This window comes from Cupressus sempervirens, chromosome 11 (assembly GCF_028749045.1).
Source record: "Cupressus sempervirens isolate cs-2001-9-10 chromosome 11, ASM2874904v1, whole genome shotgun sequence".
NCBI classification, from domain to species: domain Eukaryota; kingdom Viridiplantae; phylum Streptophyta; class Pinopsida; order Cupressales; family Cupressaceae; genus Cupressus; species Cupressus sempervirens.
This window is the reverse complement of record NC_143128.1, coordinates 225,091,464-225,119,102: the sequence shown is the minus strand read 5'-3', so window position 1 is coordinate 225,119,102 and position 27,639 is coordinate 225,091,464. Positions and strand designations below refer to the sequence as shown.

At 36.7% G+C, this 27,639-nt stretch overlaps 1 protein-coding gene across 1 annotated transcript; it reads right to left on the bottom strand.

The window, feature by feature from the left end:
• Window positions 1-14,391: 14,391 nt before the first annotated feature.
• LOC149528976 (cationic amino acid transporter 1-like) lies at window positions 14,392-27,178 on the bottom strand. The gene is made up of 2 exons (XM_089809391.1): window positions 26,004-27,178; window positions 14,392-16,121 (listed from the first exon to the last, which is right to left on the bottom strand). Exons 1-2 carry the CDS (start codon window positions 26,389-26,391, stop codon window positions 14,740-14,742), a joined length of 1,770 nt encoding a protein of 589 aa, XP_089665517.1. The 5' UTR covers window positions 26,392-27,178; the 3' UTR covers window positions 14,392-14,739.
• Window positions 27,179-27,639: the final 461 nt, after the last annotated feature.

The window sequence follows — 27,639 nt, the reverse complement described above, 5'->3', positions numbered from 1 at the left end:
AAATAGAGGATAAAGAAAGATGAAAGAAGGGTCTAGAACATATAAAGTTCATTTTTCAGCTAGGTTCGTACTAATTTAAAAAATGGAAACCTATTTTATATTCAAAACAAAGAGATTAGGTACTTATTATGAGTTACATAGACCTAGATCTTTTTGTGAAAATCATAAAAATGAATAAATCTTAAGTCATAACCATTAATTACATAGGTCACTTTATATGAATATACAAAATTTTATCTCTTAACACTGGGGTATGTGTAGGATCATGGTGTGCCAAAAAGTGGGGATGTGAAAAATGTGTAGTTTTGAAATGCCTAGCATTTCAAAATACACTTTGACTTTTTTCCCACCCATCCTGATACCAAACCAAAAATGTAATACCTTGCCTGATTGGCTATCCAATTTGAGAACAGGTATCCAATTTGAGAACGGGTATCCAATTTGGAACAAGTATCCGATTTGAGAACGGGTACGCAATCTATGTTCCCAAATCATGGCGCCAAATTCAAATGTAAAGGGAATGGGGACCAATTTTTAAAATAAATATTGATTTTTATTTACCAAACTCAAAGGGGGGACCAATTTTTAAGTTATATCAAGTCCTAGTATAATATAGTTATAGCATAATTAGAGAGGTGGGGGGGGAGGGGGGCAATTATTATATATAGTTACTAAAATTTATTATATAGTATTAAATTATTATTATTATTTATTATATAATTATTTTATATATAGTTATTACTTATTATATATTATTATATAATTATATATCATATATATTATTATTACATATTATATATATAATACTAACCTAAGTTAATAAACTATATGATGATGTATATTCCTAGGGGTCCACCTAGAGACATACATGTGTTCCAATGAGTCCAAATGGGTCATGACATACTGTAATTATATATCACAAATATTATTATTATATATTACATATTAGTAACCTAAGTTAATAAACTCTATGATGATGTGTGTTTCTAAGGGTCTCACTAGGGACATACATGTGTTGCAATGAGTCCAAATGGGTCATGGGATACCCTATGACCAATTTTGACCCATTATATGACAACATATCTTCCTAAGGGTCAAAGGATGCCTAGGGACATAGATCTTGTGTTTTGATGGGTAGAAAGGGGTTATGGACTATCCTATAACCCCTTTCAACCTAATACATGATAACATATGTTTATAGAGGTCCTAGGACCCCTAAAGACATATTATAATTGTTTATATAGGTCGAAAGGAGTCATAGGATAACCTTATGACCCATTTCGATATTTTTTCATGACAACGTATGTCCCTAAGGGTCTACCCCTTGGGACATAATATAATCATTTATATGGGTCAAAAATTCTATGACCCCTTTTGAGACATTTCATTACAACATATGTTGCTAGGGGTCCCAGGACCCCTAAGGACATATTATAATCGTTTATATGGGTCAAAGGGGGTCATAGGTTATTTTGACACATTTCATGACAATATGTCTCTAGGGGTCCCAAGATCCTAAGGACATATTATAATTTTTTATATGGGTTGAAAGGGGTCATAAAGTAACCTATGATCCATTTCCACACATTTTGTGACAATAAATGTCTCTAGGGGTCCTAGGACCTCTAGGGACATATTATAATCATTTATATGGGTTGAAAAGAGTCATAGGATAACCTATGACCCCTTTCAACACATTTCAGTATAACATATGTCTTTGGGGGTCCAAGGACTCCTAAGGATATATTATAAGCGTTTATATGAGTTGAAAGGAGTCATAGGATAACCGATGAACCCCTTCAAGACATTTCATTACAAATATTTCTCTAGGGGTCCCAAGACCCCTAGGGACATATTATAATCATTTTTATGGGTTGGAAGGGGTCATAGGATAACCTGTAACCCCTTTCGATACTTTCATTACAACATATGTCTCTAAGGTTCCTAGGACCCCTAAGGACATATTATAATCTTTTATATGGGTCAAAAGGATCCTATGACCCCTTTCGACATATTTCATTGCAACATATGTTTCTAGGGGTCCCAAGACCCCTAGGGACATATTATAATCATTTATATGGTTAGAAAGGGGTCATAGGATAACCTATGACCCCTTTCAACACATTTCTTTACAATATATTGTTGGAAATGATTGAAAAGATCATGAGGAAAGATGTTGGAATGATCATATGGAACTAGTAAAGAATGTTCTCAATCATTGTTTTGTCATTGATGTCAAACTTGCTACTTGCAGGAATGACAATTGCTTAAGTGATCCTAATACTATCAATTAGTTGATTGACAAGGAGGCAATCAATAAGATGTAACTAGAACACCTAGAGAAAGGTTGAAGTTATGATGTTGCAATGAAGTACAAGGATCAGCTAAGCCATTGATGAAAAAGTGTATTGATGACACACTATAAGACATAGAGAATGGGCACACTAAAACATATCAAAGATGTAAGGTTTTAGCTAAGTCTTTTGTAAAGCCCAACTAAGTTCATTAGAGAGAGGGAGCTAAGCAAGCTAGTAGGTGCCAAACAGATTCTTAGTTGAAGTCGAGAAAGTTCAACTTCAAGTGCCGAGTAAACTTCAGATGCCGAGTGAACTTTAGATGCTGGGTGAACTTTAAGTGCCGAGTAAACTTCAGATGTCGAGTGAACTTCAAATGCTGAGTAAACTTCAGATGTCGAGTGATACAAAGTTTATCAAGTGCTGAGTGATATCAAGTGTTGAGTGATACAGTTTTGTCTAGGTGCCGAGCAATCTAGGAAACAGGTGTTGAGCAGAAACAAGTGTCGAGCAGATACAGGTGTCGAGCACCAATAAACCAATAATGCCAAGTAACACAGAGGTGCCGAGCATCAGTAAACCAATAGTGTCAAGTAACATAGAGGTGTCGAGCATCAGTAAACCAATAATGCTGAGTTGCTGCATTATTTTGAAAATTGAAGATTCGCCAAATCTAAGCCGACAAGGTTGTTATCTAGAAGTTTGTGAATTAAATGGAAGATAAGAATGATGAGCTGGTGGCACAGAACACCATGTAGAACATTTTTGAAGATACAAATGGACTTTAGATGAAGTTTCTAGATAAGAGCAAGATATAGAGTAGATACATTGTATCCTACCTAATCCATTTGAAACCCTAAAATTGGAGAGGGAGAATCGAGTGGCAAAGGAAAACCATATCTCTATTTAAGGAGTCATAAGGTCATGAAGCAAAGAGAAGAAGAGAGAGGTGGTCAAGCATGAAAGCATAAAGTGTTGAAGGAGGTGCTAAGGAGAAAGAGAGCACAGCTACTCTATTTCGATAAGAAGACCCCAGATATGATTGCATTGGCATAATGAGTAAGAAGACTCAAGGAGACGAAGCTTGAGAGGAAGACAAGTAGTCAAATCTGAAGTGATTAAAGCCAAGCAAAAGGATAGAACTAAAGTGTGATCTAAAATCTGCAAATTATGTTGTAAGTTGTATCAGATCAAAAAGCCATTATCTTTACTCTCTAGAAATTGTAACAGTTAGTTTAAATCCTATGGGCTTAGGTTGGTTTAATAGCCATGAGGTAAATCCTTTAATGGGGTGACATTCCAAGTGAATGTTTAGAAGTCCTTTAACCAGGCCCATTCCTAACAGTTTGGTGAAATCCTCTAACAAGGTCACATTTAACAATGTGTTGTAAGTCTTTAACAGGGTAGGCTTTTAACAGGGCATCACTTTAGAAGAGTGAGAATCAAGTAGCATGTTACTGGTGATTTTTTCCAAATTGGGTTTCCATGTAAATCACTATGTCATGTGTTGATCTTGCATGTTTTATCTCTGCATGTTGATTTACTGTAACTTGCTAATATGGTTGATTTAAGTTTGGATGAAAAGTGTATGGATTCATTAAAAGTAGTGAAAAAGTATTATTAGGGCATTTGGACCTTGGATAACTGATTCACCCCCACCCCCCCTCAGTTATTCTAAAGAATTCTAACACATATGTCTGTAAGGGTCCCAGGGCCCCTAGAGATAAATTATAACCATTTATATGGGTCGAAAGAGGCCATAGGATAACTTATGACCACTTTCGACATATTTCATGACAACATATGTCTCTAGGGTTCCCATGACCCCTAAGGACATATTATACTCGTTTATATGGGTCGAAAAAGGTCATACACATTGCAATACAACATATATCTCTAGGGGTCCTATGACCCCTGGGGACATTTTATAATCATTTATATGGGTCGAAAGGGGTCATAGGATAACCTGTGACCCTTTTTGACACATTTCATTACAACATAGTCTCTAGGTCCCAAGACCCCTAGGGACATATTATAATCACTTATATGGGTCAAAAGGGGTTATAGGATAACCTCTGACCCCTTTCAACACATTTCATGACAACATATGTCTCTAAAGGTCCCGAGACCATAGGAACATATTATAGTCATTTACATGGGTCGAAAGGGGTCATAGGATAACCCATGACCCCTTTCAACACATTTCATCAAAATATATGTCTCTAGGGGTCCTAAGACCACTAAGGACATATTATAATTGTTTATATGGGTCAAAAGGAGTCATAGGATAACTTATGACCACTTTTGACACATTTCATTATAACATGTGTCCCTAGGGGTCCTTTGATGCAGGAGTATCTTGCATGGAAAAATTATTGGAAAATAATAATAATAATAATTTAATTTTTAAAAAAATCTGGAGGAGAGAGAAAGTGATGAAAATTAAAGGAGAAATAATAAAAAATAAAAAAAGGGAAAAAGGAGAAAAGAAAGGAAGGGGATTTCTATTTTCGAGGTGCATAGGTGGCATAATAGAAAAAAATTAAAAAATAAATGGTTGTCATTCCATTTATCGAGGTGTGTGGGTAGAATTTTAGAAAGTTATGAATATTGTAGAAAGTTGTGGAAGTTGTAGAAGGTTGTGGAGGAATTCTAAAAGCTTGTGGATAAGTCATGCATGGGGTGGTAAGTGCCTATTTAAGCAAGGCATATGAGCTTTTCTAATCAAGCTCGAGGAGGAGAAGCTCGAGAAGAAGGTGAAAGCTTGAGGAGTAGAAGTTTGAGAAGTAGAAGCTTGAGAAGAGGAAGCTTGAGAAGTAGAAGCTATGGAAGGAAAGCTTTGGAAGGTGAAAGCTGGAAGGTGTGAAAGAGAAGGAGGAAGTGAAGAGTGAGTTTTCTTGAGTCTGTGGATAGAGCACTGAATGTGAGGCAATTTACAGCAGGATTTTGATGGACTTGTGAGTGTGTAGACAGAGCACCGAATGTGAGGCAGTTTACACTTGGATCTTGGATTAGGTTTGTGAGAAGAGCTAGTGATTGCAGTTTGGAAACAAGGAGGTTGCTTGGTGGCTTGCGAGCACAAGTTGAGATCTCAGAGGTTTCTACCAGAGTGTGGATCTGGACTAGCTTAGGCTTGGATTGGATCTTGAGAGATCTTGTAGAAATGTTATTGTAATTGCTATTGGATTGTCAAGTATAATAAAATTGCTTGGGAAGTATTTTGTCATCTCTGTGTTTCCTTATTGTTGCATTCTTGGTTGTGAGTTGGTAAGGGTGGTGTGGCCCTTTGTCAAGTGGTATCAGAGCATACCTTCATTAGTGGTATCAAAGCAGTCCTACATTAGTGGTATCAGAGCAGGAGTTCTTGAGTGTACAAGTAGATCGTCGAAGTGTGAGGTAGTTTGTACTAGGACCTTGGTTGGGTGAAGTTTATCAGAGCAGGAGTTCTTGAGTGTACAAGCAGATCGCCAAAGTGTGGCAGTTTGTACTAGGACCTTGGTTGGGTGAAGTTTATCAGAGTGGGAGTTCTTGAGCATGTAAACAGATTGTCAAAGCTGAGGCAGTTTACACCAGGACCTTGGGAGGACATGCAGATTGATCGATGGATGTAGAGATGGAAGACTAAACTTGTTGAGGCATGATCGTAGAGAGCTTGTGGATTGCAAATTTGTGGTCCTAGACTTGTGATGTGGTTCCTGATTGTTTGTGCGAGGTGGCAGGTTGCGATCTGACTTGCAAACAATTTAAGGTTGTCACAAGGAGCATGGGAAGGATTTTGGAAGATGGTTCCAAGAGGATTGGACCCTAAGATGATTGCAAAAATCCATGATATAGTGGAGAGGAATTTTTCTAAGATGATTTCTCGATTGGATGCTAGATTGGTTGATTAATCTAAGAAGGTCAAGGTGGAAGAGGATAGTTTTGCTAATCAGTTTGTGGAATCTGATGTAGAACCTGCAGAGCAACTAGAGGTTGTTGTTGAAGATATTCCTAATGTTGTTGATGTTGGGATAGATGTTGGTTTTCATGATCAATTGGTTGAGTTTGACATGGAGACTACAGAGCATTTGGTCGTGGATGATCTAGTTGATGTTGGTGGTGACTTGTATGTTGCAGAGCACTTGGTCATGGATGATCCAGTTATTGTTGGAGGTAAGTTATGTATTGCAAAGTATCTTGTTGTGAGCAATGAGGTTGATGGTGTTGAGAGTTTGGCATGTGTTGATGGAGATCTACATGTGGCTACTGATGTAGAGTTTGTTGTTGCTGATACGGAGTTTTTTGCTGCGGGTATGAATTCACTAGTTGCTAATGTGGATGAAGGTTTTCTAATGAAGCATTATGTTCAATTTGTTCTTGGGAATGAGCATGTTGATTGGATAGTTGAGATGCTAAAGATTTGCATGGTGGTTTTGTTGTCCCCATTGAGATAGAAACCTTTGGTGAAGATGAAGATGGTTGTAGACCTTTCTTTTTGGCGTCAAAGTGTGGGACACACTTTTCTATCTACCGGGGGAGTCTGATGCAGGAGCGTCTTGCACGGGAAAATTATTGGAAAAAAAAAATAATAATAATTTTTTTTAAAAAAAAATCTGGAGGAGAGAGAAAGTGATGAAAATTAAAGGAGAAATAATAAAAAAATAAAAAAAGGGAAAAAGGAGAAAAGAAAGGAAGGCGATTTCTATTTTCGAGGTGCATAGGTGGCATAATAGAAAAAAATTAAAAAAAATAAATGGTTGTCATTCCATTTATCGAGGTGTGTAGGTAGAATTTTAGAAAGTTATGAATATTGTAGAAAGTTGTAGAAGTTGTAGAAGGTTGTGGAGGAATTCTAGAAGCTTGTGGATAAGTCATGCATGGGGTGGTAAGTGCCTATTTAAGCAAGGCATATGAGCTTTTCTAATCAAGCTCGAGAAGAAGGTGAAAGCTTGAGGAGTAGAAGTTTGAGAAGTAGAAGCTTGAGAAGGGGAAGCTTGAGAAGTAGAAGCTATGGAAGGAAAGCTTTGGAAGGTGAAAGCTGGAATGTGTGAAAGAGAAGGAGGAAGTGAAGAGTGAGTTTTCCTGGGTCTGTGGATAGAGCGCCAAATTTGAGGCAGTTTACAGCAGGATTGTGATGGACTTGTGAGTGTGTAGACAGAGCACCGAATGTGAGGCAGTTTACACTTGGATCTTGGATCAGGTTTGTGAGAAGAGCTAGTGACTGCGGTTTAGAAACAAGGAGGTTGCTTGGTGGCTTGCGAGCACAAGTTGAGATCTCAGAGGTTTCTACCAGAGTGTGGATCTAGACTAGCTTAGGCTTGGATTGGATCTTGAGAGATCTTGTAGAAATGTTATTGTAATTGCTATTGGATTGTCAAGTATAATCAAATTGCTTGGGAAGTATTTTGTCATCTCTGTGTTTCCTTATTGTTGCATTCTTGGTTGTGAGTTGGTAAGGGTGGTGTGGCCCTTCGTCAAGTGGTATCAGAGTGTACCTTCATCCATGGTATCAAAGCAGTCCTACATTATCCTTGGACCCCTAAGGACATATTATAGGACCCCTAGGGACATATTATTATCATTTATATGGGTTGAAAGGTGTGATAGGATAACCTATGAACCCTTTCGACACATTTCATTACAATATATGCCTTTAGGGGTCCCAAGACCCTTAGGGACATATTATAATCATTTATATGGGTTGAAAGAGGTCATAGGATAACCTATTATCCCTTTCGACACATTTCATTAGAACATATGTCTTCATGGGTCCTAAGACCCCTAGGGACATATTATAGTTGTTTATATGAGTCGAAAGGGGTCATAGGTTCTTTCGACATATTTCTTTATAATATATGTCTCTAGGGGTCCTAGGACCTCGGACCCCTAGCGACATATTATAATCATTTATATGGGTCGAAAGGGATCATAGGATAACCTATGACCCCTTTCGACACATTTTATGACAACATATGTCTCTAGGTGTCCTATGATTGCTAGGGACATGTTATAATCATTTATATGAGTTTAAAGGGGTCATAGGTTCCTAGGGGTCCTAGGACCACATATGTTCCTTGGGGACATACATTATGTGTTTCAATAGGTCAAATGGTATCATAAAGTTTACTATGACCCCTTTTGACCCATTAAATAAGAAAATACATTCCTAGGGGTCATAGGAATATATAGTATGTGTTCGAATAAATTGAAAGTAGTAATATAGTATCTTATGACCCCAAAGCACACTTAATGTCATCAAATGGGTTAAAAAGGGTCATAGGGTATTCTAAGGTGCATTTTGAGTCATTAGATCACATCATTTATGTGGTTAGGGGTCCTAGGATGCATAAGCACACATATTGTGATTGAATGGGTTAAAGAGTGTCAAAGGGTACCCTATGACCCCTTTTGATCCTTTGGAACCATTATATGCATGGTTAAGGGTCCTAAAGCCTTTAGAAAACATATTAAATATCCTAAAAAGGGGTCATGCTATTATAAAATTTAAAAAAAATTTAAAAAAATTTAAAAGAAAAGAGTATCCGATCTGATTTGGGAACGGGTACCCAATTAGCCTTGGTTTTGCTTTGGATTCCAATGCTCCATGGTTAAGACCAAAAACATCCCAAAAACATGTTTGATGTTTTTGGCCTGTTGTTGTGTGTTTTTTAGTTCGACAATGTAGTTGATGATTATTTTTTCATCCAAATTCGATGAAATGAAAAGGGTTTCTCAAGAATGTTCTCAACTTTCCATCGATATAATGTCTATCAAATTATGAGTTAAATAATTATTACTTATTTTCTAATGGATTTAGCTACAATGTTGATTGACACACTGATTGAAAAATAACTATAACTTTCAAACCGTATAAGATTTTTGAAATCCAAAAGATGCGTCACATCTTATGCTTCGACAAGCATAAGAAAAAAATAAAATTATTCTAATTTTTTTTGAACTAGTGAAGGTGGTCAGACATGAGATTTTTTAACTTATGAAAACAATAGAGTAGAAAATTCATAATTATTTATTTATTTAAAATAAAAATACCCAAAAATATGTGTCACATCCGGGCACGAGTCTATTTTTTATATCTATAATTATATTAAAAAATATTATCATTTAATTTTAATTAAAGTGGTCAGACATACACCTGCTTTTTATTTTTGCCCTGAAATTTTTGTAGGACTGCATTAAAATCCAAACTTTTGACCAATCAAATAATTTTTTTCTCTAGATAAGGCCTAGTAGTTTAGAAACTACATTTAATTTGTTACATATTATTTTCTTACAAGTTTTTGATATAAAGTCCGTAACCACTTTAAAATTATGTGTCAAGTTGACATAATACTAATTTGTTGGTTTTTCATTGCCACTTAAGGCCATAGTTTGGTTGACCATGATCTGCACATACCCACCTATCATTGCTAATATAAGTTCATCTTGAGATTTTTAGGCATGCTTAAATTTATCTTAATATAAGACATATATGTATATATGAAGTCATGTCAATTGACATGCACCAACATGAACTAATCCTTATCGAGTTTTAGTGAATGCTAATAAGAACCATCTTGAAAATTTTATGCATCATCAAAAAATTCAAGAAGCATACCATATTGTTCTAAACTCCATAGTTTATTTAATTTTATGGCTTTCAATAAGTTGACTTACAACTATTTGTCAATCTTTGATGCTTATTGATATATTGTTTAATTTAAAAGCTAAGAGATTGTAAGATAAATTTATCTTAATGAATGGTTATGACAAGTGAATTTATTCATTTCTATATCCCTATATGAGAAGTTCATCGCTAATATAGGTTCTAGGGAGGAGAGAGAGATGGGGAGGAGAGAGAAAAAGAGAGGGAGGCGAGACAAAGGAAGGAGAAAGAAAAAAGAAAGAAATGGAGGAGAGATAAAAAAAGAGAGGGAGGAGAGATTAAAAAAATGAAATAAAGAGGGCCTCTCTTGCTTGTTAGATTTTGAGATTTGATTATGTATAGTTTTTTTACATCAACGTTTCGGATCATACTACATGATCCATCATCAGGATGCTAGAGAGAAAAGAACATAAGATAGTAGAATGCAGATCCATCAAACCTTAAAGGAGGGGGGGGGAGGGGATAGGGGAAGAGAGAGAAGGTACAACACAAAGTTGACAAGACCCACCCAAAACATCAATGAGAATAACAAACCATGGAGGGGGAGAACTGGAAATAAATGGAGACAAGTCAAATAGATAAATTAAAAAATAAGAAAGCCTATGTGTGTGTCTATAAATATAATGTATATAAGTGAAAAGAAAGCAAAAGAATAAAAGAAAAGTCAATAGAGTGATGATAGCCCTCAAGACAAAAGAGCACGAGGATACAATAAAATAATTTAAAAGAAAAAAAGAAAAGAAGGAATAACGAAAAAGATGCTAAAAATATAATAAAATAATAATAAGTAAAAAGTGATATATGTGTGTGTGTGTGCGCTCGCGCGCGCATGACAACATGGACCATACAGGGCCTCTCTCTTTTCTCTCTCCCCTATCTTTTTCTCTCCTCTTGTTTTTTGAAAATGATGAATAGGGATGAAAAGAGAGAGCAAGGAGGAGCTAGGATTACGCTTTTTAGTTTTCTAAGTTTAGAATTTTTAGATTTTAGATTTTTTTGCGTGTGAATTTTTTAATTTATTGTTTTATCTAATGTTAATGATGTTTTCTTTTTTGAATTGAAATTAAACCTATGATTTATGTTTTTGTTTATAGTTTACTATAAATAATGAAATAAAATAATAGAAAACAAATAGACATACCTAGAATAGTGAAAATAATTTGCTAGGAAGGTGGTATAGCTCTCAAAACTGGGCTCTCATCTCTTAGATATCGCTATCAGGCCTGGAATTTGATGGTCACCCCTACCTATCATATGAATTTTTGATGACGGTTGAGTCATTTTAGTGCCTTTCATTTTACATTCAAAAAAAATTATTGATTGTCAATTTTTTTTAATGAATAATTTAATAAATTATTTTTAAATTTTAATAAATTTTAACTATAATTTCCATCATATTAAATATAAAAAATATACTCAAAAGTAAATCATCTAATATTCCAATCCATAAGAAAAAAAAAAACTCAATTAAAATTAAAAGTAAACATTTCATTACTATGTTACCATCATTATGAAAATGATTTAGGCACACAAATTTTTCTAGCCATACCATTCGAAATTTTCTTTTAACTTGAACTTTTTCCTTCCCTTGATTAGAAATATTTGACCTATCTTCAATTCCATCATTAAAACTAAACCCTTCCCCAGTTTGATTTGTTTGTTCATTTAAATACTCATCTTAAGAAGTCCCAAAAATTTCTTTGAAAGTTTCTTTCAAATTTTTATTGTGAGATTGTTCATCCTAATTTAGTAATGAAATACAAGAAGCATCTGAATCTTTTTTTCTAGGCCACCTGTACATTTCTCCAATAAATGCTTGTTTCCTTCTCTTTGAAGACATTTTTTATATACCTGCAAAAATAAATATAACATTAGTAACTATTTTTCCAATAGATGCTTGTTTCCTTCTCTTTGAAGACATTTTTTTATATAACTGCAAAAATAAATATAACATTAGTAACTATGTATGAAAATAAGAGTTATAAAAACTACATACAATTTACCTTATGTGATTCAACATAATGAAGAGGAGAATTTTGAAAACTACATAAATTTACCTTATGTGATTCAATTGATGAAGAAGAATTTTGAAGCTACAAATAAAACAGAAATACAATTGTTTGACAAAGAATAATGTTTTTGGTGATATGATTATATAGATACAAATTGGAATAAGTATAATTTAGTAACAAATAAAGAAATCTCATATTTACAACAAGTTTCTAATTTTTTTTTATTTGTTTTGAAAACAATTCTAAAAACAATAATAAAAAATAAGTACAAGTAAATCATATATTAACAAATCACGAATGTTTCTAAATTAATATAAGAAAATGTTAACACAGAAGATTTAATTTACAAGGTTTAAAATATAAAATCATAAAAATATTAAAGAAACTTGGCAACTTTCTAAAATTAATATATTTAATTTTAAAAATGTTAAATCAATATAAATATTAACAAGTTTCTAAAATCACATGCTTTATAAAAAAATTCTAAAATAATAATAATTACAAATTACAATGAATTAAGCTAAAAATATAAAAATAGAAATATACAATTAATAATATAAAATATGTTAACAATTAAATCATAGTATTATTTATTAGTAAGTTGAGTTTCTAAAATTCATATATTTTAGATTCTAAATTACTATTAATATAGAAAATAATATATTATATATTAATTAAAATATCTTATATTTAATTATACGTATAATATATATATTTTAATATAATGTTATATCTAGTAAGTGAAGTATTATATTATCTTATAAGAGATTTTGATGGTTTATTAAGAAATCTAATTGTATAGTTTTTAAAAAATTTGGCCTGTCAATATATATGGTCTTTAAAAAAATTAACCTATCATATACGATTAAAATATCGAAAAACAGCCAATACGGCCATCAATTTCCAGACCTGAGATTCGCTATGACGAAATTGAAACAGTGAATGACAAACCGAAAAAACAAAAAACCAAAACAAAACACTCCAAAATATGTTTATAAGATTTTAGCAATCGGGCGCCAGATTAAGTTCGTTGCCCCATTTGTACTAAAAAATTGAGTGCCTGATTTTTTACTACAGATTCGGACACCTGATTCTGAAGATGTCAGAATGATTCTATCTATAATGAATGTCTGAATGGGGTTACGTTACCTATGATTGACCTGTGATGGAGTTTAAAGTTTTACTGAACTTTTTTTCATACATGAAAAAGATTTTACAGTAGTGTGAGAACACCCTCCTAGGCACAAAAGAGTACAATTTGGGAAAACCAAAACCAGAATGTGGTGCTTACCAATTATCAATATTATTACAAAGTTAACGAGCCCACTGAAAAGAGAAGCCAAGGGCAGTTTATAATTTTATCATTGAATTCACCGTCTTCCCTGTTGTGTTTGTATTCATATGCAGTGTTTGTATTCATATGCTTATTTGGCGTTTGCATGATATGTTTTCCAAGGTTACTTGTTTTTAATGGAATAATTTTCTGATATGAAAGTACAAATATAAATATGGTTGTGAGATTGTGAACTCTATGTTATGTATTCTGATCTATGATTATTGTATACACCACTGATTGATTTTAGGGATGAATTAATAAAAGTGTCAAGCTGTTTACTTGTTTTTAATGGAATAATTTTCTGATATGAAAGTACAAATATAAATATGGTTGTGAGATTGTGAACTCTATGTTATGTATTCTGATCTATGATTATTGTATACACCACTGATTGATTTTAGGGATGAATTAATAAAAGTGTCAAGCTGTTGGATTATGGTTGGATGCTTGTTCACCTTGTCTGATGGGTGGGGAGGAATATGACTACTTCTAAAGTTTTTATTATCCATTCATGTTAAAAGCAGAGGAAAATTACAAAGATTTCAAAAGAACACTTGTTACTGTTCTTGTTCTTAGCTACTTCAGTTATGGGAGTTTATTCATAGAGGCTGAAGAAAATCATGTAAGATTCCAAAAGAACACCTGCTGTTGTTCTTATTCTTGACTTCATAAACTATGCCTGGATATGATAGACTTAAAATTTAATTTGTAACTTGATACAGCTATATTTTTTTCGTATCATTGATTGAATCATTTATTGAAATAAATTAGATTGTAATATAATAATGAATATTTATACAATACTTTACTTAGGTGGAAAAAAATCTGATTTTATTTTTGAATTTACAACCTTACCCTAAATTTCGTTATTTATTTAGTTTTAATTATCTATCCTAGAATATCAATGTCAAAAGAGTTACTCTCCAGCACATAAAAGGTATTTTCAAACTTAAAAACTTTTCATAAGAGCCTGCATAGTTAGATTCTAATCAGGAAAAAGCCGGATTATCAAACAGCTTAGTACAATTCAATTGATTCTTGAATACTATTGAAACTGAACTCAATCTGCATACAAAGAAAGACAACAAAAAAAATCTCATATACACCTTTCCAAAAGAAATCCAAACAACTTCAATATACCCATTATGACGGAAGTACTTATCAACATTATCAGGAGAAAAATAACCAGGTAACAGGACACCAAGGATATACATATACACTGATTTTTTATGGAAGCGAAACTTATGCATACATACTCAATACGAGCATTGAGCAAACACACTGATTGTTCAATGCATTATGTAAACAAATATCATACAACAAACGTTGACAAACCTAAATTTATTCAAAGGGTTGTTCAATCAACTTGACCCATCTGGTTGATGAGCAGTTGAAACTTGAAACTGTCCCTGCAAGAGCCTAATCCCGAGAACAACACAAAGCTAAGATGATGTGCTATATTTTGGTTTCACTTTCAGGATGGTAAACGAAGCCTTCTTTTCCATCTTCTTCACTCTCAATGACCCCAACCTTGGCCCCTTTGTGGGCTTTCGCAGTATCATAGGATGCATGGAGTCCAAAAAGTAGGTAATACACCAGCAATGCACCAGTCCAAATTGCAAAACGAAGAAAGGACTCCTTATCCAAAGAACCAAGAAGAAAAATGTTGATGGCAATGGATAGAGATGGTAACCATGGCACCAGTGGGACACCCCAAAGCTTCGGTTTCCTTGCTTGTGGAACAAACATCCATAACCCACATGTTGATAGCATCCATAAGGGGACCGTTATTACATAACAAATCCACCCATCACTTCTAGCCCAATATATTGCTGTAGCTGAGGAGGATGCTAGAATCAGCAACATGAACATGATGAACACATTCTGATTGCCCTTGGTGGTTTCACCGGATACATAGTACCTTCTAACCAACAAAGCTATGGCTATTAGTGTGAATATGAACAAGGTGCTGATGGAAACAAGCTTTGAAAGAATACCCAATTCAGTGAAAAATGCTATTATTGCTGTTGCTAAAACCAGGGTCAGTGTTGAGTTAATTGGGGTTCCTGTTTTTTCATGGACCAATGAAAACCATGGAGGCAACATGTGTGTTCTAGCTATGTGGGTTAAGTACCTTGCCTGACCTACAACTCCTCCTAGTAATGCAGTGGTCATTCCTATCAAGGCTCCTAGGTCTACTATATACTTGGCCCATTTCATTCCAACTTTTTCAAAAGCAACACTATATCCAGCATTTTGATCAATATCAACATAACTCTGCATGAGGCAGAGAGTAACGGCCATTAGACAATAGGCCGTTATGATAATTGCCATAGACCCTACAAGCCCTAGAGGAATGTCTTTTGAAGGGTTCTTTGTTTCTTCAGCCATTGTAGCCACCGCATCAAACCCTACATAAGCAAAGAAAACAACGGACGAGGCCCTGAAGATGCCCTTAGCTCCAAAGGGGGCAAATGGTGTGTAATTTGAGGTATCAGCTTTTGATAGGCCCGCTACTATGACAAATATGATAAGAACTATGTGTACAATGGTTGAGACGGCATTTAATCTGGATGTGGCTTTAGTGCTCATTATTGCTATAAGCCCTACTAAGAGTAGGACTCCAATTGCAATTGGATCTAGAAGATTGTAGTTTTTTGCTAGATTTGTGTGGATACGGAAATCATCAGGGCTATGATTGAGAAGTGAGGTGAAGTAGGACGTCCATGCTCTGGCAACAGCTGCTCCACTAATGACATACTCAAATAGGATATTGCCTGCCGCAATATAAGCCACAAAGTCTCCCAGTTCCACTCTTAGATAGGCAAAGGAACTACCTGCAAAACCCGCAAATATTTGGCAGTATCAGTGGTGCATATTGTAGTACCCATATAACAAACATGCTTTCACAATACTATTGTCTACAATGTCTGCAATATATTATCTGGTTACCTGGAAATTTTCATTAGGAAGTACAAATATGCATATGTGACCTAAAAAGGAGATAGCAGCTGAATGTTGGGGTACTGTTCTTTAGTTTTTGAAGCAAAAAAACATGAATGTGAAAATGCAGACACATAAACGCCCGTCCTCCAGCCTTTTTGTTTTTGTAGGATAGGGTTAACTCACAATAATAGAAGCGATCCGCATAAGATATTTACGTATGTTTGAATCTAAACACTGGATTAAAGGAAGGGAAACAGCTCTCCAGTCCATGGACTGAATGTGAAATTATAATCTATAAGAATAATATATATATAGAGATCAAATTTTAACAATCCATTATAATTACAGTGATTGGCTTCTGGATTAGATTGTGCTAGATTTTTATCATTAACGTTTCAAATCACACTAAGTGATCCATCATCATCACTTTATTTTGCATATCTTGCTCTTTTTCATCCTAATGATGGATCTCATGTACTGTGATTCGAAACGTTAATGGTAAAAATCTTAACACAATCTAATCCAGAAGCCAATCACTGTAATTTATACATTGGTGGATTCTAGAAACTGAATACCCATTTCCAAAAGAAAGTTGACACCTACCCAAACCCCTGGCTTACCTTTTCTTCTGATCCATATTCATATGTAAGGGAACTTGTGATCTAGTCTTTCTTTACTGATTGGGCTAAACTTCAATCTGAAGTTCAGAATGATTTTACTTCCACTGCCGCTGCATAGGCAAGCAGGGAAGAGAGTAATCTATGATAACTCTTTAACTATGGTGCGGCTTGTGAACCACATAACTCTAGGAGATCCAAATGAATAAAAAAAGATGCTTTAGTCAAATGCATCAGGCACCTTATTGTAATGTCGCAGACTAGGAGAAAAAAGAGATCAAATCAAAAGGCATAAGAAGTCTGAATAAAGGGTACCTGCTCCGTTAAACTCACCAGAAATTGTATCAAGTTCATCTTGGGCCAATAGTTTCATTACTTATTTTAATTACCTCTGTTGAAAGAGTGACCATACAAAACCAAACTGGAATTTGAATATATACTACCAGTTAAACAACATACAAACCAACTACTACAATGAAAGATCTAAAGTACGAGCCTACTGGAGATAAATCCAAGTCAACGTCATTAAAATCTCTACTGATGTTGTTCACAAGAGGATATCTCACATGAAGGCTGTCATGGGAGAAATTATTTAGGATTCAAAACCAGGACACTTTAATAATAATGCTTACTTGAAGGCGTATTGTCATGTCCCCAATTTTCTGGTGACAGTTCGATTTAATTAATTTAATTAATGGTTGTCCAAGGACGACTAATTAATTATTTTAATTAAATAAATAATATTAAAAGATAACCTTGTATTTAATAAAGTGACTTGGAAAATATTTAATAAAGTCACTTGAGGGATAAGATCAAAAAGGTTCTAGAAGTCTCTGGAGAGGATGGAGGGAAAAGAATAAATAGGCACCCCGGGGCTCCATTCGAATCATGTAGTTGATTATCTCTCTTTGATTTTCAGGTTGTGATTCAATCACAGGTGCATTGTGGAACCTAGGGTTTCTGCAATTGTCATAGTTGGCCATTGAGAACGATAACTCTCAATTGGTGCGCAATTTTGAGGGTGTGAAATATCATCCGAATTATTGCAGATTGGAGGTGACATTCAGTCATTTCATCAGGGACAGAATCTGTGGGCTCAAGGCCAACAATTTCGGAGGATCTTTCTGAGGATTGATATTCGAAGATATAATATATTCATAAGGTTTACAGGATCAGTTGCAGCATTGAACAGATCTAGAAAAGAAGGCGAGTCTCCTAGTCAATCTTCCAGCAGCACTGCCATAAATCATTCAGGCCGACCTTAGTTGAAAGCGTATGAGTATCAAAGGCGGGCTTGTGATCTGTACCGGCATTATCTCTTGGTGAAAGGTTGAAGAAGGGCACTCGATACAGTCTGGGCACATCGGATCACCTACAGCGTGTTGTGAATCGATCCAGAAATCTACCTCTGGAACGACCAGTATTGGTTAATTAGACAACACTATTGCCCATCAAAATGATTCAACTCGGCAACAGCCAATGCTAGACGCCTTTCCCCTCACGCATTTCAGTCATTGTCTGAGGAAACTGGAAAGTGCGAATTGTATATGCGACTACAGGCCATCGCTTCAGCATTTGGGAAATTCATCAGTAATAACCGCTGTCTCAAGCCACTGCCAGTGACGTGGGCAAGAGAAGACCGGAGTAAGATTCACATATTGTCAGCACGGGTTTACCAGCAAGCAACGAATTCAGATTCAAGCTATCGGGTTCAGAAATTTAACATGAGAATTCCAGGCTGAACGTGGGTCGTTTGCCGCGCAGCTACTCCAGGCCCTACTTCAACGCACCTAGGAACCCAATAAACATCCAAGAGCGGTGCAGAAACTCATAGTCCTCAATCGCTCCAGTCCAGCATTTAAATCTGAAGTCTAACACTGCACACGCATCAGGAAAGAAATACAGAAGGGAATGATTTCGGCAACAGGATAACAAGTTCTCCATGAGGGTTCGGATTTATAAAGGAAACGCACAGGACTAGTGGAATTTCGGCAACTAGGTCAAAGACATCCAAACTTCCAGTGTCCATATTCGGAGAGTATAAAGAAAAATCGCCAGGATAATATGCAGGCGGGCAAGGGCCGGATTGAAGACAGTCAAGCATAATAGCGGTGAGCTTGGAAGCCCAATTCGACTCAGCTTGTGAATATGCCAACGAACGTTTCAGGTGCCTAGTTGGGTATTTGTTTTTAAGCTATGATTGTTATGATTGCAGAACCTATAAATGCAATTCATGAATTGATTTTGGCAAACTCAGTTTGTTTCATTTGCATGTTATCTGTTTAAGTACTAAAAATCAAAAGCATTCATCCGATACCATTCTAGAGAGTGAGTCAGCAGGATGATTACTGTGGTATTCAAAGGTTGTTTGCAAATTATTTGACGAATTGCCACAGTACATTGTTGGGATTTAGTGACCTTTATAGTTAGGGTCATTACAGTGGTATCAGAGCGGTTTTCTTGCCATCCTGTGGGGTGAGAACCGACTTACATGAGTGATCAGCACTCTACTTCAACCAAGATGGACAGGTACAGCACAAAGTCTCCAAGGACACAATCTCGGACAAGTAATAGACGCAGTATTCAGAGTCGGAATTGTGGAAAGGAGGACTATTCAGACATTCAGGATGAGCTCAGAAAAATCAAACATAACATGTCTGAACTGTTGGTTAAACACCACCGTATGCTTGACAGGCTGTCCGTCCCAGCTAAGGTGAATAAATCAACTGGATTTCGTTTTGTCAAACCTTCTCACAAAGCGTTGACTGATACAATGAGAGATGTTACTAGGAACCTTAATGAGGAGTTCGAGAAACAAGTGTGCAACCGGTCAGAGGTTTCAGTTCGGTCACAGGAAGAAGCGGTGAAGGACATTACGCTGATGGATAGTAACTGTCAACTTGACACTCAAGTTGAGACAATTGAATACGAGCTTTCCAAAGGTGATGTCTCATGTACTCAGGGTAGTTTGGTTCCGACAAGCAATGATTACAGTGAAGTGAGTTCAGATGATGATGAAGATGTCATTGTGCATGGTGATGAGATACCTGGTGAAAATGAGCAGACATCGAGCATTTATGATTTTGCTGACAAAGAGTACCAGGCTCAGTTAGACGCTTCGTCACATGCGGATGAGAATGGCAGTACTTCACAAGATTTTTCCAGCCAGCTGAAGGTAAGCAAAGATAGTATTGTGGCTTCTTTATCTCATCATGACAGGATGCGAGAAATGATAGAAGAGCACATCCAGATGATTCAGTTACAAGGAAGACATAAGGGAGTTCAGGCAAATTCTTCTTGCTGTGACTTACATGCAATTGGTGAAGGAATGGGAAAGACGAAGTTGAGCTATTTACATCTTCTATCAGACCGTGACCATCTTCTTAGCCTTACCAAAGATTATTCAGATGCCTTGAGGAGGAAGGAGGAGGAAGTTGTCAAGCTTTCTTGCGAGCTTGAAGACACTCGAGCAACTTTGGCATTACAGGATTGGGAGAGACATAAGCATGGCATGGAGCTAGGCTTAGTTTCATCTTACATGCCTGACATTCAGCTCCCTGCAGCAGACGGATCATATATGGAAGCTGATAATGCTACGAGTTCATCTTGCATCCAGGATACAAGGACAATGGCAGACAGGTATGTGAAGTTAGCTGGTATTGGTCACATTACTCAGGTAAGTAGTTTGCTTGAGTTACCAGTTGTTTCTTGCATATGGATTCGGGAATGTTTCAGCAGCATTTTGGATTCAGTCAACCGAAGATCTTTAGCACTTTATGATAGCCATGATTGTTTGAGTACTATCATGGATTTGATTAGCAGAATATACGGTGTTATCTTTCCTTGTGCCAGCAGAACATCCGATGTTGGTATTAGTTTTTATGCACCGTTGTTGGGTTTGGTTCATATTTCCAGTCGACCATCCTTGCTGAAAGGTGTTGAAGATTTTTCATATTTGGAAGCATGTACAGATGAGTCCCAGGATCGTTTTGACCTTGATGACATCCGGGAGAATGAAGTGAACAATTTTGAAGATTCAGCTTCCTTGACAGTTTCTTTAGGTACAGAAGAGCTTGACGGCAGAACTACAGATTTTGACACTCTGGATGTTGATATGAGTTTTGAAGTTGATTCCAAAAATATAGATGGTAATAATCCAGAGACCAGTATCTTTGAAGAAATTTCTCCAGTCAATGTGTCAGAGGGAGTTTATAGAAGACAGTCTAGCCAGAGCCATCATGTGGTTAGCCAGTTGAAAGTTAGTGAGCAAGACATTGCTATCGCTTGTGAGCATTTTGATACTGCTCGTCAGTTGTTGGCTGTTACTGGTTGGGGTCCTTCTATGACAGATGAGTCCAGCGGTGGTTATTTTTCTTTGGCAGAGATTCATGCCTTGCGTGAAGCTGTTCGGATTTTGAAGCAGGATTATTTACGATTGGTAGCCGACCGTGATCACTTGGTTGAGTGGGGGAGTACAGCATATGAGGCACTCTTGGATCGTGAAGAGGAGGTGAGTAAACTTTCCCAAGGGCTCATAGCGACTACTGAGGCATTAGAGGACACACAGCGAGATCTAAAGAAGTCGCAGTTTCAGTTGAATGAGGTGACCGTGGAGTTGGAGCATTTGCGGTCAAAACCAGCCCCAGACCCAGTTCATTTGACTACTGAGGTAGATGACGGTAAGTACACTCCTACAGTTGCTTTTGAGGAGCTTATTGTTGAGGCTGACACACATATTCAGGATTTGGTAGTAGCTGGTCCTAATGAGTTTGGGATACCAGTAGAGTCAAGTCTCCAGATTGATTCTACTCAGATAGTTGATAGTGTGGTACAGTTGAGTACGCCACCCTTACAGGAGGACCCGATGTGGTGTAAAGGGGAGTATGTAAATGTTTCCTCATATAATTTTTACTGCACTAAACTGTTCATGAAGTATTTGTTGGATAGTGCATGTGTTCAGTTAGACTCGCATAAGGTGACAGAAGGTGTTCTCATCCATGATACTAGTGTTATTTGCAGATTGGTTGAGAAGATTATAGGGGTCCTTTCTACTATGCTACCTCACAGGGATCTCGAGGAGGGGTTTGTTGAGCAGAATGCACAGGGACCTATACGACCTACAGTCACTCGGAGTCAGAGATTGGAGCCATATGTTGATTACCAGTTCAGTGATGATGAGCTAGCAGCAGAGTTTTGGAGGTTCTTACCGGCATTATACAGTAGGGTACGCTCATCATTTCTCTTTTGACACAGAGATAGAAGATTTTATTTCATGCAGATGTAGATTGGCTCCAGTTTCTTACCATCCATTAGGGGATAGATTGGCACCTTCTTTCGAAAAAAGAAGTGGTAGTAGCAAGTTATTCAGCCTGCAGCATCGACACACCCGGAGCAGTTTTTCAGAGATTGGATTTGATGGTAGTGATTCGGGTACCTATGGCTGTTGTCATATCTACAATGCAGTTGGGTGCAGGTGTCTTTTTGACAGAGGCTTGAGTTTTGATAGAGTTGATGTTTCAGTTGGCTTGAGTTCCGCAGAATGGGTTCTTCTACTGACATCTACAGTTGGTTTTCAGATGATTTCATCAGAGTTGTCAGTTGTTTGGATGTTGAGTACAGTTTCTCAGATACTGGTATTGATGATTTCTCCACGGGAGTATGATGCGGATTGGGATGATACACAGATTTACATTTGGGATCCAGGCAGACTGATTGGGTCATGGTTCAGCCATTGCTTGGGGACAAGCAATTTCAGGAAGGGCGGACTGTCATGTCCCCAATTTTCTGGTGACAGTTCGATTTAATTAATTTAATTAATGGTTGTCCAAGGACGACTAATTAATTATTTTAATTAAATAAATAATATTAAAAGATAACCTTGTATTTAATAAAGTGACTTGGAAAATATTTAATAAAGTCACTTGAGGGATAAGATCAAAAAGGTTCTAGAAGTCTCTGGAGAGGATGGAGGGAAAAGAATAAATAGGCACCCCGGGGCTCCATTCGAATCATGCAGTTGATTATCTCTCTTTGATTTTCAGGTTGTGATTCAATCACAGGTGCATTGTGGAACCTAGGGTTTCTGCAATTGTCATAGTTGGCCATTGAGAACGATAACTCTCAATTGGTGCGCAATTTTGAGGGTGTGAAATATCATCCGAATTATTGCAGATTGGAGGTGACATTCAGTCATTTCATCAGGGACAGAATCTGTGGGCTCAAGGCCAACAATTTCGGAGGATCTTTCTGAGGATTGATATTCGAAGATATAATATATTCATAAGGTTTACAGGATCAGTTGCAGCATTGAACAGATCTAGAAAAGAAGGCGAGTCTCCTAGTCAATCTTCCAGCAGCACTGCCATAAATCATTCAGGCCGACCTTAGTTGAAAGCGTATGAGTATCAAAGGCAGGCTTGTGATCTGTACCGGCATTATCTCTTGGTGAAAGGTTGAAGAAGGGCACTCGATACAGTCTGGGCACATCGGATCACCTACAGCGTGTTGTGAATCGATCCAGAAATCTACCTCTGGAACGACCAGTATTGGTTAATTAGACAACACTATTGCCCATCAAAATGATTCAACTCGGCAACAGCCAATGCTAGACGCCTTTCCCCTCACGCATTTCAGTCATTGTCTGAGGAAACTGGAAAGTGCGAATTGTATATGCGACTACAGGCCATCGCTTCAGCATTTGGGAAATTCATCAGTAATAACCGCTATCTCAAGCCACTGCCAGTGACGTGGGCAAGAGAAGACCGGAGTAAGATTCACATATTGTCAGCACGGGTTTACCAACAAGCAACGAATTCAGATTCAAGCTATCGGGTTCAGAAATTTAACATGAGAATTCCAGGCTGAACGTGGGTCGTTTGCCGCGCAGCTACTCCAGGCCCTACTTCAACGTACCTAGGAACCCAATGAACATCCAAGAGCGGTGCAGAAACTCATAGTCCTCAATCGCTCCAGTCCAGCATTTAAATCTGAAGTCTAACACTGCACACGCATCAGGAAAGAAATACAGAAGGGAATGATTTCGGCAACAGGATAACAAGTTCTCCATGAGGGTTCGGATTTATAAAGGAAACGCACAGGACTAGTGGAATTTCGGCAACTAGGTCAAAGACATCCAAACTTCCAGTGTCCATATTCGGAGAGTATAAAGAAAAATCGCCAGGATAATATGCAGGCGGGCAAGGGCCGGATTGAAGACAGTCAAGCATAATAGCGGTGAGCTTGGAAGCCCAATTCGACTCAGCTTGTGAATATGCCAACGAACGTTTCAGGTGCCTAGTTGGGTATTTGTTTTTAAGCTATGATTGTTATGATTGCAGAACCTATAAATGCAATTCATGAATTGATTTTGGCAAACTCAGTTTGTTTCATTTGCATGTTATCTGTTTAAGTACTAAAAATCAAAAGCATTCATCCGATACCATTCTAGAGAGTGAGTCAGCAGGATGATTACTGTGGTATTCGAAGGTTGTTTGCAAATTATTTGACGAATTGCCACAGTACATTGTTGGGATTTAGTGACCTTTATAGTTAGGGTCATTACACGTATCCTCGAGGAGAAGGATATTGTTAAATGAAATTAAAGTGCCATCAAAGGGAGAAGGAACCAGAGAAAATATCTTGTAAGTTAGGGATATGATATCACAGAGACACTAACAGAGAGTTAAGAGGAAACTCACAAGGCACGGCATCTAAGCAGCCTGTAAGGCTTGGTAAGAGAGAAATGTGGAGAGCATAGGATTCTGAGCTAAGACCATAGAATATTAAACCAAAATTATTGGAATAGAAATTTGGCATTCCTATGAGTGCTTTAATTCTGCAGGTTTAAATTTGTGAACATATTGAATCAATGAAGGTACAAAGCTTGTGGCAACAACAATACCACAACTTAACCATCTTACTATGAGATTAACCTAGGAGCTTCAGAATTGAATCTCCTGACAGAAACTATTCCGCAAGTACAGCACTTCAAGAAATTCTTTTAAGATATGAATTGTCCTGCTTTCTAACTGAAATCTCTCTAGGGGTTTCTGGAACTCTTAGCCTCCTCTCTTTAGTTCATGCCTAAGGCAAAGGCCACTTTGTAGGTGAAGTTTCATCTTTCTTAAAGCTCAAATACTCAATTTTAATGGGTTCATCAATGGGCTCTTGGTCTACTGATGAAGTTGAAAGGTTCTTAAAGAGTCCACTAAGGATCAAGTCTTGCTGAGTTAGTAAGGCTCCAACATCAAAAAAGGATGAGCCTGGGATCGTGCCCCAAACAAATCTAGTGGAATGGATACCCCATATCTCTCATCCAAAGAGGTTCAGCCATAAGATTCGTGCTCCCGTATCTAATAGCTAAACAGATTGTATGGAGGACCTCTGAAAAAGGAAATTTAATGGGATCACTTGTACAGTGAAAACTGGACCTGCTAATGGAGTAAACGGACTGCTCTGCAACTGAGATAGTTGTCTTCATCTGGTAACTAAAAAACCACAAGAGGGAGACCATTAAGATGGAACAAGTTACAAATCTTATTTTAGAGATAGGCTGCTATAATATATAGTTCACAGAGAAGAAAGGATGGCTATCCAGTCTTTAGGATGCACCAAAGCATAGATTATGGTGTATGAGAATAACTTATACATTGGCTCATCCTAGAGGCTGAATAGCCATTTCTGAGAGAGGATGCTAGTGCCATAGTTACAGGAAGAAGAAATGGCTATCCAGTATTTAAGGTGCACCAAAGCATAAGTTATGGTGTATAAGAATAGCTTATACATCGGTACATTCTAGAGGCTGGATAGCCATTTCTGAGAGAGGACACTGGCGCAATAATTGCAGGTCGTGGACCTCGAAGCCTGCTTCAAGATTGGAAAAGTACTTATAACATGCAATACTTTATACCGATTGTGGTCCAGCAGTATGTCTGTGTTACAAGCTAGGATTGTCGTTGCACCAAAAAATTGACCTGTTAAGTCCGATACAACCACTAGACTTATAAAACACAGGAGATAGTTAAGCCATATCACGAACCTGAAGGAGAACATTAATGGTTAGTCCAACGGTATGAACTTACTACCCATTTCAGGTGATACATAGAAGAAGAGTTTTCAATTGAAAAAACAAACAAACAAGCGAACTTACTACATTACCTGCAACTGGAATCTCCACGGCAAATTCAGTGTAACAGAACACAGAGAGAAGAGCAGAGAGTCCAGAGATAACATATGACAATATGATAGCCGGGCCGGCATCAACGTTGGCCTCCAAGCCAGTGAGAACAAAGACTCCAGCACCAATAACGATACCCACTCCAAACCAAATCAAGTCCCACCAATTGAGAGTCCTCTTCATCTCATGACCACTTCTTGCTTTGAGCTCAACTATCTCCTCCACATCCAGGGACCTTGTAAACACTCTATCATAGAGTCTATTTGGCGTCTCCTTCAAAGCATTTGTATAACTGCTCCAACTTTGGAAGGACTCCTCTGGCAGGAATTTCCCCCTTCTCTTTACTTCTGATACTGATCCTCCACTCATCTTGCCCAAACTCCAAAACCGGTAAAATGGATTTATGAAGAGATCCTCAAATACCCAAGAAATTTTTTATGTAGTTCACGGGATTTAGATCAACACGACAGTTCAAATCCAGTGCGACTTTTACAGCAATGAGATCCTCAAACACCCAAGAAAAATCTCATTCCCTGGTCTACATCATTTTGACCAGAATGCCAAATTGAATCTATTTCAATCAGTACACGGTAAACTCTTCAAAAAACCCAGCAAATTTGTTCTTTGGTTCACACTTCTCACAATTTGTGTCGTTCTTCATTGGTTCACACAACACACAAATTACGCTGATTCAAAGATTGTTTTTTTCTTCTCTTTTCTTGACAAAAACGGAGCTAGACAGAAGCAAACAATCCATAAAACGAGTTCATGAAAGTGGAATGATAATCCATGAATCTTTTGGGCCCTTGAAAGGAATTATATATAGACGGTTCTCGTATAATGAAAGATCCTGATCCCTGAATGCGGCTACGCCACGTATGAATGAGCTGTGAAAGAGTTTAAAGTTGACTCGATTTTTCATAGTGTGAAACCGTGCCTCCTAGGCCCAAAAGCAAATAGTAATAAAAATTTGGAAAACTGGTGAATAAAATTAGAAAGTCAACAAGAGAATGTCAATTACTTCAAACTCACTGAAACCTAAGAACTGTTTCAGGCATTGTAACTACATAAACCAAGGGTGGTTTTACAAAAAAAATATCACCTTCAATTTTATCATTGAGGCCAAATACGTTAAAAAAAATCCCCAGAAAATTGTGGTGGATACAAACAATATGAAACTCGATGAAAGCCATAGCCCGTTTTACATTATTATAGTTGTTTTTTAAAGATACATTATTATTTATTCTTTATATAGAATAGCATCAAAATTAAAGCCTGCAGAGAGATTCCACGTGATTTTCATTGTACTCTCTACAATGTTTAAAAATATATAAAAATAAATAAAATACTAATACATTGTGTTATGTTGTTTTATATTTTTGTAGGTGTGTCATGTTGTGTGGACAATAACAATTGTTTGTTAAATATTTGTAAGTATAATTAATTAAGGGTGGATCACATCATAAGAAAATTTATTGAAGACAACAACAATGATAACGACTATCAAGGATGGGTTATATCATAACAAATATTATTAAATAAAGTGACAAAGATAAAGATGATGAGAGGTAGTATGCTTAGCCTTCAACTAGAGTTGCTTTTACAAAGTCTAGATTT